The 15,184-nt window shown below is 37.0% G+C and overlaps 2 protein-coding genes across 2 annotated transcripts; both read left to right on the top strand.

Annotated features, from left to right (window-relative positions):
* Positions 1 to 1,335: 1,335 nt before the first annotated feature.
* Positions 1,336 to 8,300, top strand: lgalslb (lectin, galactoside-binding-like b). The gene is made up of 5 exons (XM_076975019.1): positions 1,336 to 1,644; positions 2,099 to 2,179; positions 2,277 to 2,365; positions 2,928 to 3,120; positions 4,426 to 8,300. Exons 1-5 carry the CDS (start codon positions 1,612 to 1,614, stop codon positions 4,567 to 4,569), a joined length of 540 nt encoding a protein of 179 aa, XP_076831134.1. The 5' UTR covers positions 1,336 to 1,611; the 3' UTR covers positions 4,570 to 8,300.
* Positions 8,301 to 9,850: 1,550 nt separating this feature from the next.
* Positions 9,851 to 13,064, top strand: echs1 (enoyl CoA hydratase, short chain, 1, mitochondrial). Its single transcript, XM_076975321.1, has 8 exons — positions 9,851 to 10,008; positions 10,943 to 11,140; positions 11,254 to 11,381; positions 11,469 to 11,568; positions 11,659 to 11,763; positions 11,902 to 12,021; positions 12,372 to 12,439; positions 12,523 to 13,064. The coding sequence occupies exons 1-8, from the start codon at positions 9,918 to 9,920 to the stop codon at positions 12,586 to 12,588; spliced, it is 876 nt and encodes a 291-aa protein (XP_076831436.1). The 5' UTR covers positions 9,851 to 9,917; the 3' UTR covers positions 12,589 to 13,064.
* The last annotated feature ends 2,120 nt before the right edge of the window (positions 13,065 to 15,184 follow it).

The following is a 15,184-nucleotide window of genomic DNA, read 5'->3' as shown; positions in this document are numbered from 1 at the left end:
CGTTGAACTATTAACGGTGAATCAACGTAATATCTTCAACATGCCTTTGTATTACCATTTCAAGTTCAAAAAACACATACAATAAAAAAAGTACAAACATCTCTTTGGCATTGGCTGAGGGTTATGAAAGAGGTATTAATTATTATTAGTAGTAGTAGTAGTAATAATAATAATAATAATAATATAATTTTTATTTATTTATTAATTCGTCCAAAAACGTCGTCAAAAACAGGCAGGTATTAACCAGGAAGACAACATCAAGCAATGAAACAGTTTGAAATGTTTTGAGGCAGAAACAAAACTTCGCAATGACAAATCAACAGGTTTAGGGCAGGGCAGTCGTGGCCTGGCGGTTAGGGAACTGGTCTTGAGACCGGAGGGTCGTGGGTTCGATTCCCAGACGCCGTGACTGAGGTTGTGTGGTGGTTCTCCGAGATTAATTTTACAGAGAGAATAAAAAAATAAATAAAATTGTTCTTTTTTCATTGTGGCATATGCCTACAGTTGTTTTTTTCCTCTCTCCCATGCAATTTTGAACATCATGAACGTGAATTTTATGGTTTATTCAAGGTTGAATGTATGACGTTGAAACGACGTTGGCTTATCAACGTTGAATCACCTTTCAAAATCGACACATAATCCAACGTTGATTCAACCATCAAATTCGACGTCGATTCAACGTCGATTCAACGTTGAAATGCCTGCTGGGTTATTATTAATGTGTGAAATGCATTCATTTGAATATAGGTTCCTCTACCTAATTACTGAATATATCAAGTGTAATCTACTTCGGATGTTTTCAGATGCCCTATATGATGTTGGTTCAGAATAAAACAGTTTCTCATAAAGATCACTAGTGGTCTTGTATATTTTCTTTCCTTTATCTAAACATAGGCTACATGAGAAAAACGTGAATTACTGCAATTAATTACTGTACTTTTAGTTAGAAAACATTTTATAATATTTTTTTGTTATAAACTCACGTGACCCACATCACTTCAGAGTTAAGGTGTGTGAGCCACGCAGCTCGGTTCTATAAACCCACTTTATAAACCCACTTCAGGGCATTTGCGTCTCTCTTCTGTTTCTGTATGTCCAGCTCACATCAACTGCGTTCATGTTTTAGAAGTCACTTGTTATTTTGACTATTCTGAACAATTTCCTACACACTTTCAACAGGATAGTGGTATTTTAACATGTATATAATTCATTATAGTCTATAGTCTACTGTAAAATCAATCCAAATCTAACGTTTAAATATAAATAGACAACCCCTCTAAACTATTACGCACGCATATTTGTGCTAGCAAACGCATATTTCGAAATGAGGGTAATTAGGTAAAGGGGCGGTGAAACTTGCCCAGATTAGGTTTAAGCATGCGGTAGGTTAAAGACCATCCTCATCGCACGCATCTTCATATTAACCGTCCAGGCGAGGTGGATCAGACTTGGCTTTTTGTTGTTTCTCACAAGGATGCGACTTGCAGGCTAATTTCTCTCCTACTTGGTCACATTGTAATAGTCGCCTGTCACCCAGTGCCACGAAGCTGACAGATTCCTGGGCTGGACCGCCTTTCGGCTGCCTAAGCATCCTATGGTATTCTGCACAAGATGGCGGAGCCCACCATGGAAAAGGACGCAATAGTGAGTAATGAATTCTACAAACATTGTCCGCGTGTCACGGTTTCACGTTTCATTTACAGTAACATAATATGAATGTTCCATGCGTCGTTATTTAAGGTGATGTACGCCCCGAACAAGCGCCTTTACAGTAAGATAGCGAAACTGGCACTGCATCAGACACTTCTTTTACTCTCAGATAGAGAAATCTTTTGCATCAAATGCATGAAAGGCGTGAAAGGGAGAAGACTGAAACACAACGTGCAAAGATGTAATTTGATTAGATATATATGCAGACTCGAATGCTTATTATGAAATGCCTGCAAAATGTGTGTACGTCTTCATTGTTACATTGTAGGCTGCCGGCATGAACACGGTGGGCTTTTAAAAACGTAAATGATTATCAATGATAGCAGTGTTACAGGTTATTTTACACCTGCTAAATCGTGCATTCTCTCTGTTTCGGATGAAACTCAAGAACACCGAAGATGATCATTTTAACAATTCAATAGACGCTGGGTTGATCTCCCCCGACAAAGAGGATGTCTCACGAATTCTGGTAGAGTAGCCCTGGTTTGAACGTAAAATTGCGTGGGCTATTACACTCCTGTAGATTAGTCAACACTTTAATTGATAACCATATTACAATTTCATAGACGGTTCCGTTCAAAGGACGAATCAAAGGTGGGATGAGGCCAGGGAAGAAGATCATCATTATGGGCATCGTAGATTCAGAACCAGACAGGTAAGCCTTGCATGAGCTCGGTTAGGTCAAAGCTTTTGACAGAAAAAGACGTGTAGGTCAGTGGCCTCAAATTATGTCCTTGGATGCATACCTACTTTGTCAGATAAGAACCCAGAGAAAGAAGCTAGATGTTAGGGTGTGTCGCTGAAACAAACAGTCAATACCAGCTATTGTTTTTTCATGTTGGTGGTGGCCTGAATTTTTTTTTATATTTGTGCATGTTTTGAATCTCACTGATTTTCATATCACATGATATAACTACATCGCAAGAACTAACTACAAGTGGTGCTCAAAATTATTCCTAAAGTGGCTAAAAGCTGAACATGTCCAACCAGGTAGCCTCATTTGGTGGTTGTCCCAGTTGAAGCACGTGAACCTTTTTTTCTGATTATATTTAGTGCTCCAGGTTGCTTATTGTATATACTACTTACACTAGACATACTGTCAGTAGTAAATATTAAGAAAGTATGCATACTAATATTAAGAAAACATGCATACTAAAAACACTGCTTATATATAATCTGTCTTATTTCTGTATGCTGACTGTCTGTTGTCTGTGCAGCTTTGATGTCAGTCTGACCTGTAGCTGCAGTACTGAGAAGGATTATGAGGAGGAGCTCAAAGATGTGGCCTTGAAACTTAGTGCCAGATTTGCTGAACGGCAGTTCCTGCGGAATGCAAAGGTCTCTGGGAAATGGAGTGAAGAGGAGGGTGCAATTCCATACTTCCCCTTTATACAGGATCAGCCATTTAGGGTAATTAACAGATCTTATTCTTGACACAAGAACTATTAGTATTTCAATTTAAAATTGTATATAGGCTTAAAGAGTTTAAATAATTTTCCGAATACTAAGAAATTCAATGTTCAGTTCAAAAAGGTTTCAAGTATGTAGAAACATCTCAGTGGTAGGGGCTTGAGGACGAGTATCGCTCAATTCAGTGATATCATCACAAATATTTTTATAAAGCTCTGAAAGCTTATAGGAGATACAATATTGTCTTAACAAGCAGCTTTATGTGGATGAAAAGTGTGAACCCCAAAATTTGCCACTTTCAAAGGCCATGGAATGTATTTCTTGGCTATCAGAGACCCTGTTAGTTTGTTTATTTACCCTTTAAGGAATATTTGCCCATTTTTAATCACATAATTAATTTAATTATAGTATGATCATTATGTCCTTACATTATAACCATGTACAGCAAATCTTCTCTGAGAGCTTCAGTACTGATGGACTTCTGTAGTACCTTATTTTCATGTGTACAGCAGTGTTAAAACAAAAACCTAGTGAAGTAGTTATTTAAACACCAGAAAAATGTTTCTCAGCACATTCATGTGTATCTTTGTTTATTTTATGTTATTTAGAACATTTTTGAATAAGGATTATTCACATTTGATTTTTGGAACTATTTGCAATGACCAATTCTTGTAATCAAATTACCTAATCAATTAGATTTCTGTTTATGTCCTGTGTAATTGTCATTCTTGTGACTTTTCAAAAAGTAGAACATATGAAGGCACACATGACCATAAAGCACCTTTCTCATTTGCTATGCACAATTATAAATAAAGGGAAATAATGGTTTCGATAAGATCTCGACTGTAAATCATCAAACCTGTCATGTAATGACTATTGATGAGGGACTGCACCAATGCATATTGAATTAGACTTATCTCTTATTTGAGAAAGAGTATCTTCTTTAAACAAAGTGCTGTAATAATGCAAATGTTATGATCACTGAAGTTGAAAAGACAAAAGAGGGGCCAAAATTGAGTGGTGCAGGCTACTGAGCTGGACAGCAGCTAAAGGTAAAGATGACTGAGATAATGAGGTTGGTGAATGGAGATGCAGGAAACAGGTCACTCCACTTCCAGATCAATCAGCGATCCAATACAGAGCTTAGATAAGCATGCAAAACCAGTCAAGCTTCCTTTCGGCACACTGCTCACAGTGTGTGGCTCAGTGACTAAAACATTTGTCATCTTTCTCTCTCATTCGTTCTCTCTTTCTACCCATCTCTTTTTCTATGCTTGTTCTTTCTGTATGTTTATTCTTATGCAGATTGAGATCCATTGTGAACACCAGCGATTTAGAATCTTTGTGGATGGACACCAGCTGTTTGACTTTTATCACAAAGTGAAGTCTTTGTTGACCATTGATATGATCAGAATAGATGGAAGTCTACAGATCACCAAGCTCGGCTAAACCAGCATACTTCAGCAGATTCCTGAGGGGACTTTTTACAGGTGACCGAACCCACCTGTGTCTTGTAATGCTCTGACAGTGAAAGCCTCCAGGCCTTTGCTCTTACAAAAGATGTCCCCACCACACACATTCCCTCATGTTCTTCTTTTTCTTATTCACAGCCTCACATTTTTGAAGGTTGAGTCGAATGGTTGCAGAGTCAGCAAAGTATTGTGTTGGATGTTCTTGAAAATCACACTGTAGCTTTTTTATGCAGATTATTTTTCAGGGATCTTGTGTAATTATAAACACTCCACGGTACAGAAGTGCCAAAGGATTCTCACTGCTCCAAAAGTGTTGTATGTTTATAGCACTGTAGAGCTGGTTTCAGAATGGTAAAAAAATAGGAAATCAAATAGAAACAAGACAAAAAAGTGGAAAAGTATGAAAGAAAGCATGCTTATACTAAGCTTTCTTAATTACCTATGGATGGCTAGAGTCATGGAGCATTCTAGGCATTGTTATTCCATTCAGATTCAGTGTGTCACCTCTCTCAGTGATTTAGGTTTATCTAGGGTTAATGACCCAGATTTAGAGGCAATGAGGATTATTTTGTAAGCTCTATGTCACATAGAAGCGTCTATGATTAACATTATGTAAATATTCTAGGTTCTCTGGGCAACTGCAACCGTTAATCTTTTTCTGAGGATAAATATCTTGCACTGATTTAATGTAGAATGTAGTACATCGAGGGCTTTTTAATTAAGCTATATTACCATGACTAGAAATGAAAATTCACATTATGAAGTTAGTAAGAGCATACAAGCCATTAAAAACAATAATACACAGTCTATGGCAAGCTAATGTCTAATTTTAGTACAAGATTATATAGAGGATGAAAAACATACAAAAATCCTTGTTAAATTTTATTGTGGTTTTATGTTATTTATTTAGTTAAATTACATGTTGCAAAATGTCAATGTACATTCACTTTGCAAAATTTTACCTTCTGAAGTTTACATTCTGTAGTTATTGATAATTATAAAGATTTAAGTAAAATAGGGCTGAATCATGTCTTGAATGTAACAATGGATACTTGTGGGCTCGATGATGACTAATGAGGAAGAACAACAAGCAAGCTTAGCTTGTGTCTTCACTATTAGTACTAAAGCATACAATTCTATTCACTTTCATCTTTGTGTCGTTCCTCGTGTAGCTATTTCTTGGACTGCAATGCCAAGTGATGGCCTATCTTGGTGTGTTTTATAGTTCTGTCGTTGTCAATTCAAGATGTCTTTGATATTTCATCTTCCTAGAGCTTTTTAGTTTTTTCGTGAGCTCGGCCCATAGATAGAAGAACATATAGTCACACAACTGTTTCCTTATTATCTCTGTGTCTGGTTACATATATATTGACCATGAAGATTGGGTGATTTAGTATTAGCATTATTTGTGAGCCATCACTAGGTAGCTACCATTACTCAAGGTACATATGTTGCATGGCATCTCACTAAACAGAAATACAGTATTCAATTATGTTTCCATACCAGTAGAGATCATTATACCAGTAGAGAATACATTATACGTTTTGTATAGGGTTTCTGCTGTATGCTTGTTTGAGTATCTAAAAAGGTTGCAAGTTACTTTCCATAAGTAGAAAATAATAAAAATATTCAGCTTTGATTAACCTTTCTTACTACTGTGCTACCCAGTTCTTGGACCTGATGACCCACATAGCTAAAGATCCTATGACAACAAAGTAAGAAACCCAGAGTCAGAGCTCATATCATAACCAATATCCAAATGCTCTGATATTTCTGTATCCAAAAGAACCAGGTACCTAAAGCAAATCTCTACTTTAATCTGAGAGGCTGTTTTAAAGAGTCATGTAGCAACTTGTGTTATTATTTATTGTTTTGTCACCTTTCTCAGCAGTACAAGCAATTTAGCAATATATGAGTATGGCCATGCGATGAACCACATTTTTGTTCATTTATTTTTCTTTTATCAGAAATTCAAATGTTGGTCTTCCAGAATGAGCGCTTCATGACACTGGGCGGTGAAAGACAGAGACTATGTGTCTACACTAAGACTCATGCACATTCTGTATTTTTTATTGGGAAACTATAAATTTCTGATGTCACATTGAATTCTGTTGCTCCACATAGTTTCCATATAACCAAGCAAAGAGCAGAAGGTTAGAAAGTTGGAATTACAAGCTCTACTGAACAAACGTTTTCTACTGTGTGCCTTAGCGTTGGCTGTACTTCTCAAATTAATGGTTACTCTGGTATTCTATTAACATTTGAAAATTTGCTTAATTTTGTATCTGTATGATTTGATAAATTACTAGAAATTCTACCATGTTCTGCTACTAAAATGTTTCAGTTAATCAAAGTAAAAACTACGTGGACCAACTAAAAAAATAGAGAATGGTTAGGAATAATTTTTAACTCAAGAGAATATCCCATTTCTAGAGCATGAACATGCACCCAGACATTGTCCTGGTCCTGTTTGTTGCTTATCTGGAGTGTTATGTTGCCGTACTTTCATCTGGTGCTGTGTGGTTGGTTATTCAACAGTGATATATGTTTGACCCATATATCAGTACTCTGAGTAGTGTGCATGCCTACTGTGTGAGGCTGTCTAAATCGCAGTGAAGCTGTCTAAACTACAGCGAAGCTGTCTAAACCACAGAATGCACTGGAAGGATGGGGAGGGAGTGGGCTGACTGGACAACCCAAGTTTACAAGAATGACTGCATTTTATGGACAGCTGATTAAAGCCTATAATTACTGAGGCAATGGAGTAGTTTCTTAAAACCAACCATCACCATCTGTATAGTGATTGTGGAAACAGCCTTTGTGCAATCACTAATTGGCTCACTGATCCAGTCTCCCAGTATTTGCAAACAAGAATATATGGTCATTTTGTATAGAATAATTTGTTTACCTGTTTGAGCTTTACACTCTGCTCCCTGTGATGCTGATTCTCATCTAAAGTCCTGTAAATGTATATACTCAGTGTTCCACAGTTTTACAACCATAATGTAAAAGAACCTCACGTCATATTTAAATGGAGTGGCCCTGGTTGAACACGGTCATATTCATTTTCTTGGAGGTAATTGATAATGAACAGGGTAAGAATGGGATTGATTTCTTTTTAATGTCACTCAAAGATTGACTGACAGCATGTAAGATATTAATCCATTTGTTAAACTCAAATGTTACAAGCAAGTCATTATGCTTGTACTTACATAACTTTCTCTAAAATTACATAGCATAGTGTGGTGTTTTTCTATCCAGTGTTTGGTAGTTTCATTTTGCTGCTGTGATGAGGAAGAGCTGAAAGCGTTGTTTAATTCTGGGATTATTTAACATGTGTTTACACAGTGGCATATTACATGGAGCTAGTTTGTGATGTCAGATATGTTAAATGTAGTTCTACAGTGAATGTGAGATATTAACTGAAAGCCTGGGATGTAGATAATGGCTCTCCGTGTTCATAGCTGCATTTTTATATAACCATGTGCCTGTGGAATAATGGCTGTGTGGATGAATGGTGGATGAAACTCAAAATTAAAATTCTTACCAAAATTCTTCACCAACTGACTTGGGATTTTTATAGCACCTTCCAAGCTACGTTTATGATACGACATGGCTCTGAACTTCTTTAATGTCACAACCTTTTATAATGTACATGTTGACCAAGTGCTATTGCAAAGCATCAAATAAAAATCACCTGGCTATGAAGTACGTTTATTCATGTTGTTTTCTATATATATGTGAATAACTTGAGGGTTACGGTAATTACCAAGTAAGCAAACGGTTGTAAGTAAACCCCATTATCACAATTTAAGCCTCATTATCACCATGTTGTCACTGTGAGGACCCTAGGCAAGGCCCTATGTTATATTACAGCAGATAAAATGTCAGTAAAATAATGACACCAGAGGAATAATAAGTATTATCACACAATGTTATGAGAAACATAAACACAATGTCTGTTTCAACCTGAGTAGCTTGAACAGCAGTGGAGTATTGAAACATTTTAGCAAGGAATACGTTTATTCCTATTTATCCTATTATCCTATTTGAAGCCAGTACCACTCTGACACTCTGAAGGCACTTTGTTCACTGCTTGTCAGCTTAACATTTTAAACAAGAGAACCTTTGTTTGGTTATTGTGACGCAACATTGTTCACTAAGATTATAATATTGAGGTTCATTGCATTGTTTTGCAGGCATTTCCTGACTGTTTAATAAAGGTCAAGTGGTTATCGTACCTCACAGACTGACAGATTTTTACTAGAGATGACATTATTCAAGAAAGTACAAAAAAGTTTCTTTTTTTTCCATTTATTGCATTTACAGCGTTTGTACGTTTCGGCGCCACCTGCTGCCCTCTTAATGAAGTTGCGTAGGGCTTCGAAAAATAACAATGAAGGCAACACGCTACACATGGGTATGTCCAGAAACAAGACTTTCATTTTCTTAGTGACTGAAAAAGCAACTGTATTTTGAACACTTTTTTGCTCTTAAGTATGTGATGAAAATAAAGTGATGAGTAATAAACTGGGGAGAAACGGTTCGTAAACTCTAATGTTTGGTCCAGGTCACACAATGAGTATTGATTCAAAATATTTATAGCTGGACATTTTTATAAAAAGCATTACAATTTACAAAGTTTACCTTACAATTTACAAAGTTTAACAACCCCCCTTACTTAACATGTAACAGCTAACAGGATTAAATGCAATAAGCACATCTGTAACATTTCAAGAGTCTTTCAAGTTAGCAAGCCAATAGAAGGTGACAAGCTGCCTTATTGAAGATGCTGAAAGAATATCCAGGTGTGAGATGTACCCCCTTTTCGGGAACTCACTCTCTGTTCATCCTAGCTCAAAATCACTTTAGAGCAGCGTTTCTCAAAGTGTGGGGCGCATGGGTATTGCAGGTGCGGCGCAAGCAATTTGAAGAAATGAACCTTTTTAAGCCTGTCGTTTTAATGCCTGTTCGTTTTGCATAAGGTCCGGATGTTTAAAATATCTGCGGAACAGCGTGAACCAGGGTTAGATTCGGCCCTTTAATGAATTTGTACCGGCTCCCCCTGTCAACAAATTACGTTCGCCACCCCCCAACTTTTCGTTTACATTGTGTTGATTCTTTTTATCATTGAGTTTATGATTGAGTTTTACAGATGCAACACCATAATATTAATTATAAAATGTACAGTATATGCATTACAGTTAGAAAATACTGATTTATAATAATAATTTGTAGAGGCTAAAAACTGTAATCGGAATTTATAAATATTTGGCAACCCAGTAACCTTAGCTTCAGTAAGGACTTTTGTGAGGCTCTGCAAATATGGCAGTGTTTTGCAGGTCGGCTGCTTCACTTTTGAAACCAGTCAGATTTGTGCCGTCTGCATTTGCAGGTATTCGACAATGCAGCTCAGGTAAATATATAAAAACATACGCGGCTGCCTCTGTTCAATGTCACTCACTGAGCAACCTTGGTTTGCATCGCCGTGTAATAGTATCACTGGGTTGGGGACCGCTTGCAAATGCAGCTAGCTAAAATACTGATAGGACGTTGGTGCATACTGAAGGGGGTAAAATTATAATTAGCTATATACAACTGTATAACCACAGTACTGAAACACATTCTGTGAGCCATGTATTGGTCGTTATTTGATAATCTACCGAGGACGTGCTTGTCCTACCTAATGTATATTGCTAGTAAAGCTAGCTAGCTTGAGCTAGTTGCTAACTAGCTTTCCCGTTGGTTTTCTCTGGGTCATTTTCTCTGGAGAACTTCCAGGAAAGCAAATTGATGGATAAAGGGATAGAATGCTAATAAAAAGATTTTAAATGTAGACTAAAGTAGTTAGCTACCTGCATGTGTACTAATAAGGATTTTTTTTAGCGATTACGGTTGTGTCTCGTCAAGATATGTGTGAATATCGTTTGATAGATGCACATATTTAGCTAGCTAGACTGTAAACATGTTCAAGTTATGTTGATGTAGGGCCCTTTGGGACGGGGTTATCTAGGTCAAGGTCACAACTTTGTTGTAAAATTAACATGTGTACATGTTTCCTATATGTAGAATAGTGCGTACTGAATGTTGTCAAGAATTTTTTATTCCAAGCAATGTTAATCTGTTGCATCAGTGTCTGGTAAGACTGAAAGGCATCGTATTACAGATGTAAAATTTGTATTACAGGCAGGAGATTGTGATAATTACAGTACCATTTGTTGTTGTTATATGCAAGTAGATTTGAGCTTTCAGTTAAGTTCTAAGAGGAAAAAAGCTTGATTATAGTAACTCTTCAAAAACCCATTACATTTAGAGATATACATTAATAATTTTGTTTTTGCCAATTATAGGAGGTCAATACAACCACATACTGGTTGACAAAAAAGGCGAAAAGAAGAATGTTGGTTTCATTCAGTTAAACAGACCCAAGGCCTTGAATGCCCTTTGCGATGGACTGATGCTTGAAGTAGGTAAAGCTCTTGATGCCTTTGAAGAAGACAGTGAGGTGGGAGCAGTAGTCATCACAGGCAGTGACAGAGCCTTTGCAGGTATGGAATATGAGATTCTTTTGCAGGTATGGAATATGAGATTCAATATCTATGCATGTTGTGAAAATATACATTTATAAGTTCACATTTCATCTAAATGTTGCTTTCTTTAGCTGGTGCTGATATCAAAGAAATGCAGAACAGAAGTTTTCAGGAATGTTATGGTGGTAATTTCTTGGCGCACTGGAACAAAGTATCCACAGTTAAAAAGCCTGTTATAGCTGCTGTGAATGGATTTGCTGTAAGTTATCAAAAAATATTTTCTGGACATATAGCTCACTGAAGTGTGTTAGTGCATTTATATTGTCTTCTTAATTTCTGTTCACAGCTTGGTGGAGGGTGTGAGTTGGCCATGATGTGTGACATTATTTATGCTGGAGAAAAGGCTCAGTTCGGACAGCCGGAAATCTTATTGGGAACAATTCCTGGTAAAGTGTTTTCTTTGGCCTCTGAGTCTATGACGCAGTTATGTTTATATGAAAATGCGCCATACTACTTATAGGCATTCTTCTGTGCAGGTGCTGGTGGTACCCAGAGGCTCACCCGGGCAGTGGGTAAATCTCTGGCAATGGAGATGGTCCTTACAGGAGACCGTATTTCAGCAGAGGAAGCCAAACAAGCTGGTGTGTTCCTTATACTTTTATACTTGCATTACTTTTCCCCAGCAAACCTGTATTATGTATCTGCCATGTAAATATATTGTTGTTGCAGAATGAGAAAAATATGCATGTTCAGCTTTCTATAGTGTATTTTCTGTGTAGGTCTTGTGAGTAAAGTGTTTCCTGTGGAACAGCTGGTTTCTGAAGCAGTAAAATGTGGAGAGAAAATAGCCAGCAATTCCAAGCTAGTGTCAGCCATGGCAAAGGAGGCCGTGAATGCAGGTGTGTGAAGTATGATTTTTTACCAACATGGTTGTTTATCTTAATAAATAATAATTATAGGATATCTACATTTGTTGGCTGTTAATGTATTGGAAGATGGCAGATTCAGTATTTGTGTACATCATCGTGTGACATTTATAATTTTCGTGAAAAACCATGAGGCTGTTGGGATTATGAAGATGTATGAAATGCATTTATGGGATTGGGCCTTAATAGACTGCTCTTGGTACTCAGTTGCTGAGTAAAAACAGTTTACACGCAACGTCATTTGCTTTTGGTTTTCTTGAGGCAGAACTCTGCATTCTGGAACATTTATGAACAGTTTTGTTGAAGTTGTTCGTTCTTTTCAGCATATGAACTAACTCTGGCAGAAGGCAGTAGGTTGGAGAAGAGACTATTCCATGCAACTTTTGCTACAGTGAGTTGTACAGTTATGCAAATGAAATATTATTTCTCTTGACAGAAAAAAATTGTAATTTGGACTAAATGTTTTTTAAACAGGAGGACAGAAAAGAGGGCATGACTGCTTTTGTCGAGAAGAGAAAAGCTGCATTCAAGGACAAATAAAGGTTCAGATCAGACAATCATGATTTTCAATGAACTAATATAAATAGCTTGTAATTCGAAGTTGCATACTGTTATGACAGACTTTGCCTTAACTTGATTTTTCCGTAAAGTTTTAAAATACTATGTACTTCAAGAAAGGTCTGTTCCAGTCCAATCAGATTGGCCCTTTGCCTCAAACGAAGCTTCCCATAATCTGTGTATAAATTGCTCATTTTGATATTTATTTTGTTTAATGTTAATGTCATCAAATAAATATCAGTTTGTGTGATCTATATGTGGCTAACATGCAAGAAATCTCCTAACCTTAGTTTCATGACGAAAACGATGTAAATACCATCTGACGGGAACTTGTCAGATTAATTTGCATTTGGACAGAAATTTCAAATAAAGAATGAATGCAGAGAAATTCACTACCTGTAAATAAATAATTGGGGAAAGAAACATGATTAAAAACCTGGAAAGGCTAATGGTCTGAACATATGGGTCATCTTGCAGTTACGTTTTTTGCACACCAGGTGGTGATGTAACCGCAGATTTATGTTGTACAAATGAGAGGTTTGCCGCATGTATCCAGAGTGATGTAAAAATGAGATGTCACCAGTAGTCAGCAGCAGACTTTGGTAGGAATGCTCATCCAGCGGTTGTTCAAAATGCGTTTGTACCACAGCCCTTCCTTCAGTATATATTCAACTTCAGCATTTAGGCCTATAATGCAGTTAATGGGTATAGTCTGTGTAGCTGCACTAGTCTTTTGTATTATTTAAAAGCGAACATTTTCTTGATATACTTTTTCTACAGCCTTACTAGTAATATGCTGCCATATCGAGGGTTTTCTAAAAGGGACAGAATAAAGCCATGCGTGTAAAAATAAGAGAAAGAAACACCACAGAACTGTGTGTGTCAGTTCGTTACATTTTGTTCAAAAGCACAAAAATATAGCAAAAAGTATAGAACGCAAAAAAACTAATCTATAAGCGTAAATGTTTGACTTTTTAATGCATGTGAAAATAATTACTTAACATTTACATTTAAGGGAAAAATGGGTGTTCCTTTAAATTAAGGTTTCACTTAAACTAAGCCGTATGAATATGTAAGGAGGATTAATTGAATTGTAAACCTTAATCTTGAAACCTTAACCTTGAATCTTGAATCATAAATCGACCCCAGTACTTAAGATGCAAACAAATTTCACGCATATGTTTGATCTGGAAAATGTATATTAAAAAGTTTTTTATTATTGTTTTAAAATGCAAAGCAGGGCACGATGGACCACGGCGAATTGAATCATGAGACGAGCCGTTTTTTTAAACTTTCGTACTATGAACTGGGAGTAGCCTACTTTCTCACTTCACCATCGGAGTTTCTTCACACGGGGACTTCTCATATTCTCAAAAGTCCATAGCCTAATTGATTTTAATTTTCATTCAATATTCTCCTTCAGCCTGTATTATTCTCTTCCCCTGGAACAAACTTTTGAAAGAGGCAAAAAAAAAACCTTTCTCCACACAGAAACAGTACAAAGGTCTCCTAAAAGCGAGCAAAACAGAAGTTCCACTTTGAAGTCTATCCCCTGCTAACGAAAGGTCAAAATAATAAATGTAGACCCAATTGAGGCGCTCAGCCCAGACAAAAGAGGCAAAACGTTACATTTTGGCAGAGGCAGCCCCTCATAGCGTGATAAACTCATTAAAAAAAGCAGAACCAAAGAGAGAGCAGCATGGTTCCTCGGTTAAAGAAAAGAGCTTTCAACTGATCAGACAGTCTTGGCTCCCAATGCCTTTTCCTCCTTCCATCACTCTGGCCATTTCACATATCGCAGCTGCTAGAGTCTCCACACTTATCTATTTTTTCATCGTATGAAACAGTTGCACTTGTTTTATGTTAATTGTTTCCGCAGTTATATTTGTTTATACCTACATTACATTGGATGTCGAATTTATGTGAGATGAGCAAACAAAAAGTGTTTTAAAACACGTATTACCTTTATAATGTTGTCTTGGCATTTTGCCACGGGGTTACCTGTTGCAGTTTTAAATGAAACGACCACCTGTCAAAACCGCAAAATATAATTTCACTTTCTGAACTAATTAAACAATCTATATTTGGGAGACAGCTCCGTTCAGATTAAACTAGACGAGATTAATCACAGAGGAAGACATATTACACATCTGATGTTTGTGAAATGACATGAGAGGAAATATAACCTAAACATAGACACCTTTAATTACGCGGCCCTTAACTAGTTGTATTGCAGACAGGCTTTATTACAGTCACGTAGGCGCTATTAGATGTATCTGTCCATTTGAGAAACCGCTGACACATTCTTGTGACACAGTGGGCGTAAATCAGGTTTGTGAATAAAGGTTTGTGATATTGAACAAACGGTAAAGATGTAATAAAGCACGGCCACGTTTCTTCTCCACCCAGAGAAAAGGGCACATTACGAGGGTGTGTAAATACTCTTTTCACAAGTAGATGGCCTGCACACCCGCTACGCAGAGCCCTTTTCAGGACGTCCATTCGAGAAGTTGACGGGCTCGCAGCGGCCGAGTTTTACAAACACTTCTCGGATTCGTGTCGTGAACGCGCACGAGTC

This window comes from Brachyhypopomus gauderio, chromosome 15 (assembly GCF_052324685.1).
Source record: "Brachyhypopomus gauderio isolate BG-103 chromosome 15, BGAUD_0.2, whole genome shotgun sequence".
Classification (NCBI taxonomy): domain Eukaryota; kingdom Metazoa; phylum Chordata; class Actinopteri; order Gymnotiformes; family Hypopomidae; genus Brachyhypopomus; species Brachyhypopomus gauderio.
The sequence above is the reverse complement of the archived record's forward strand: the minus strand, read 5'-3'. Positions and strand labels throughout refer to the sequence as shown.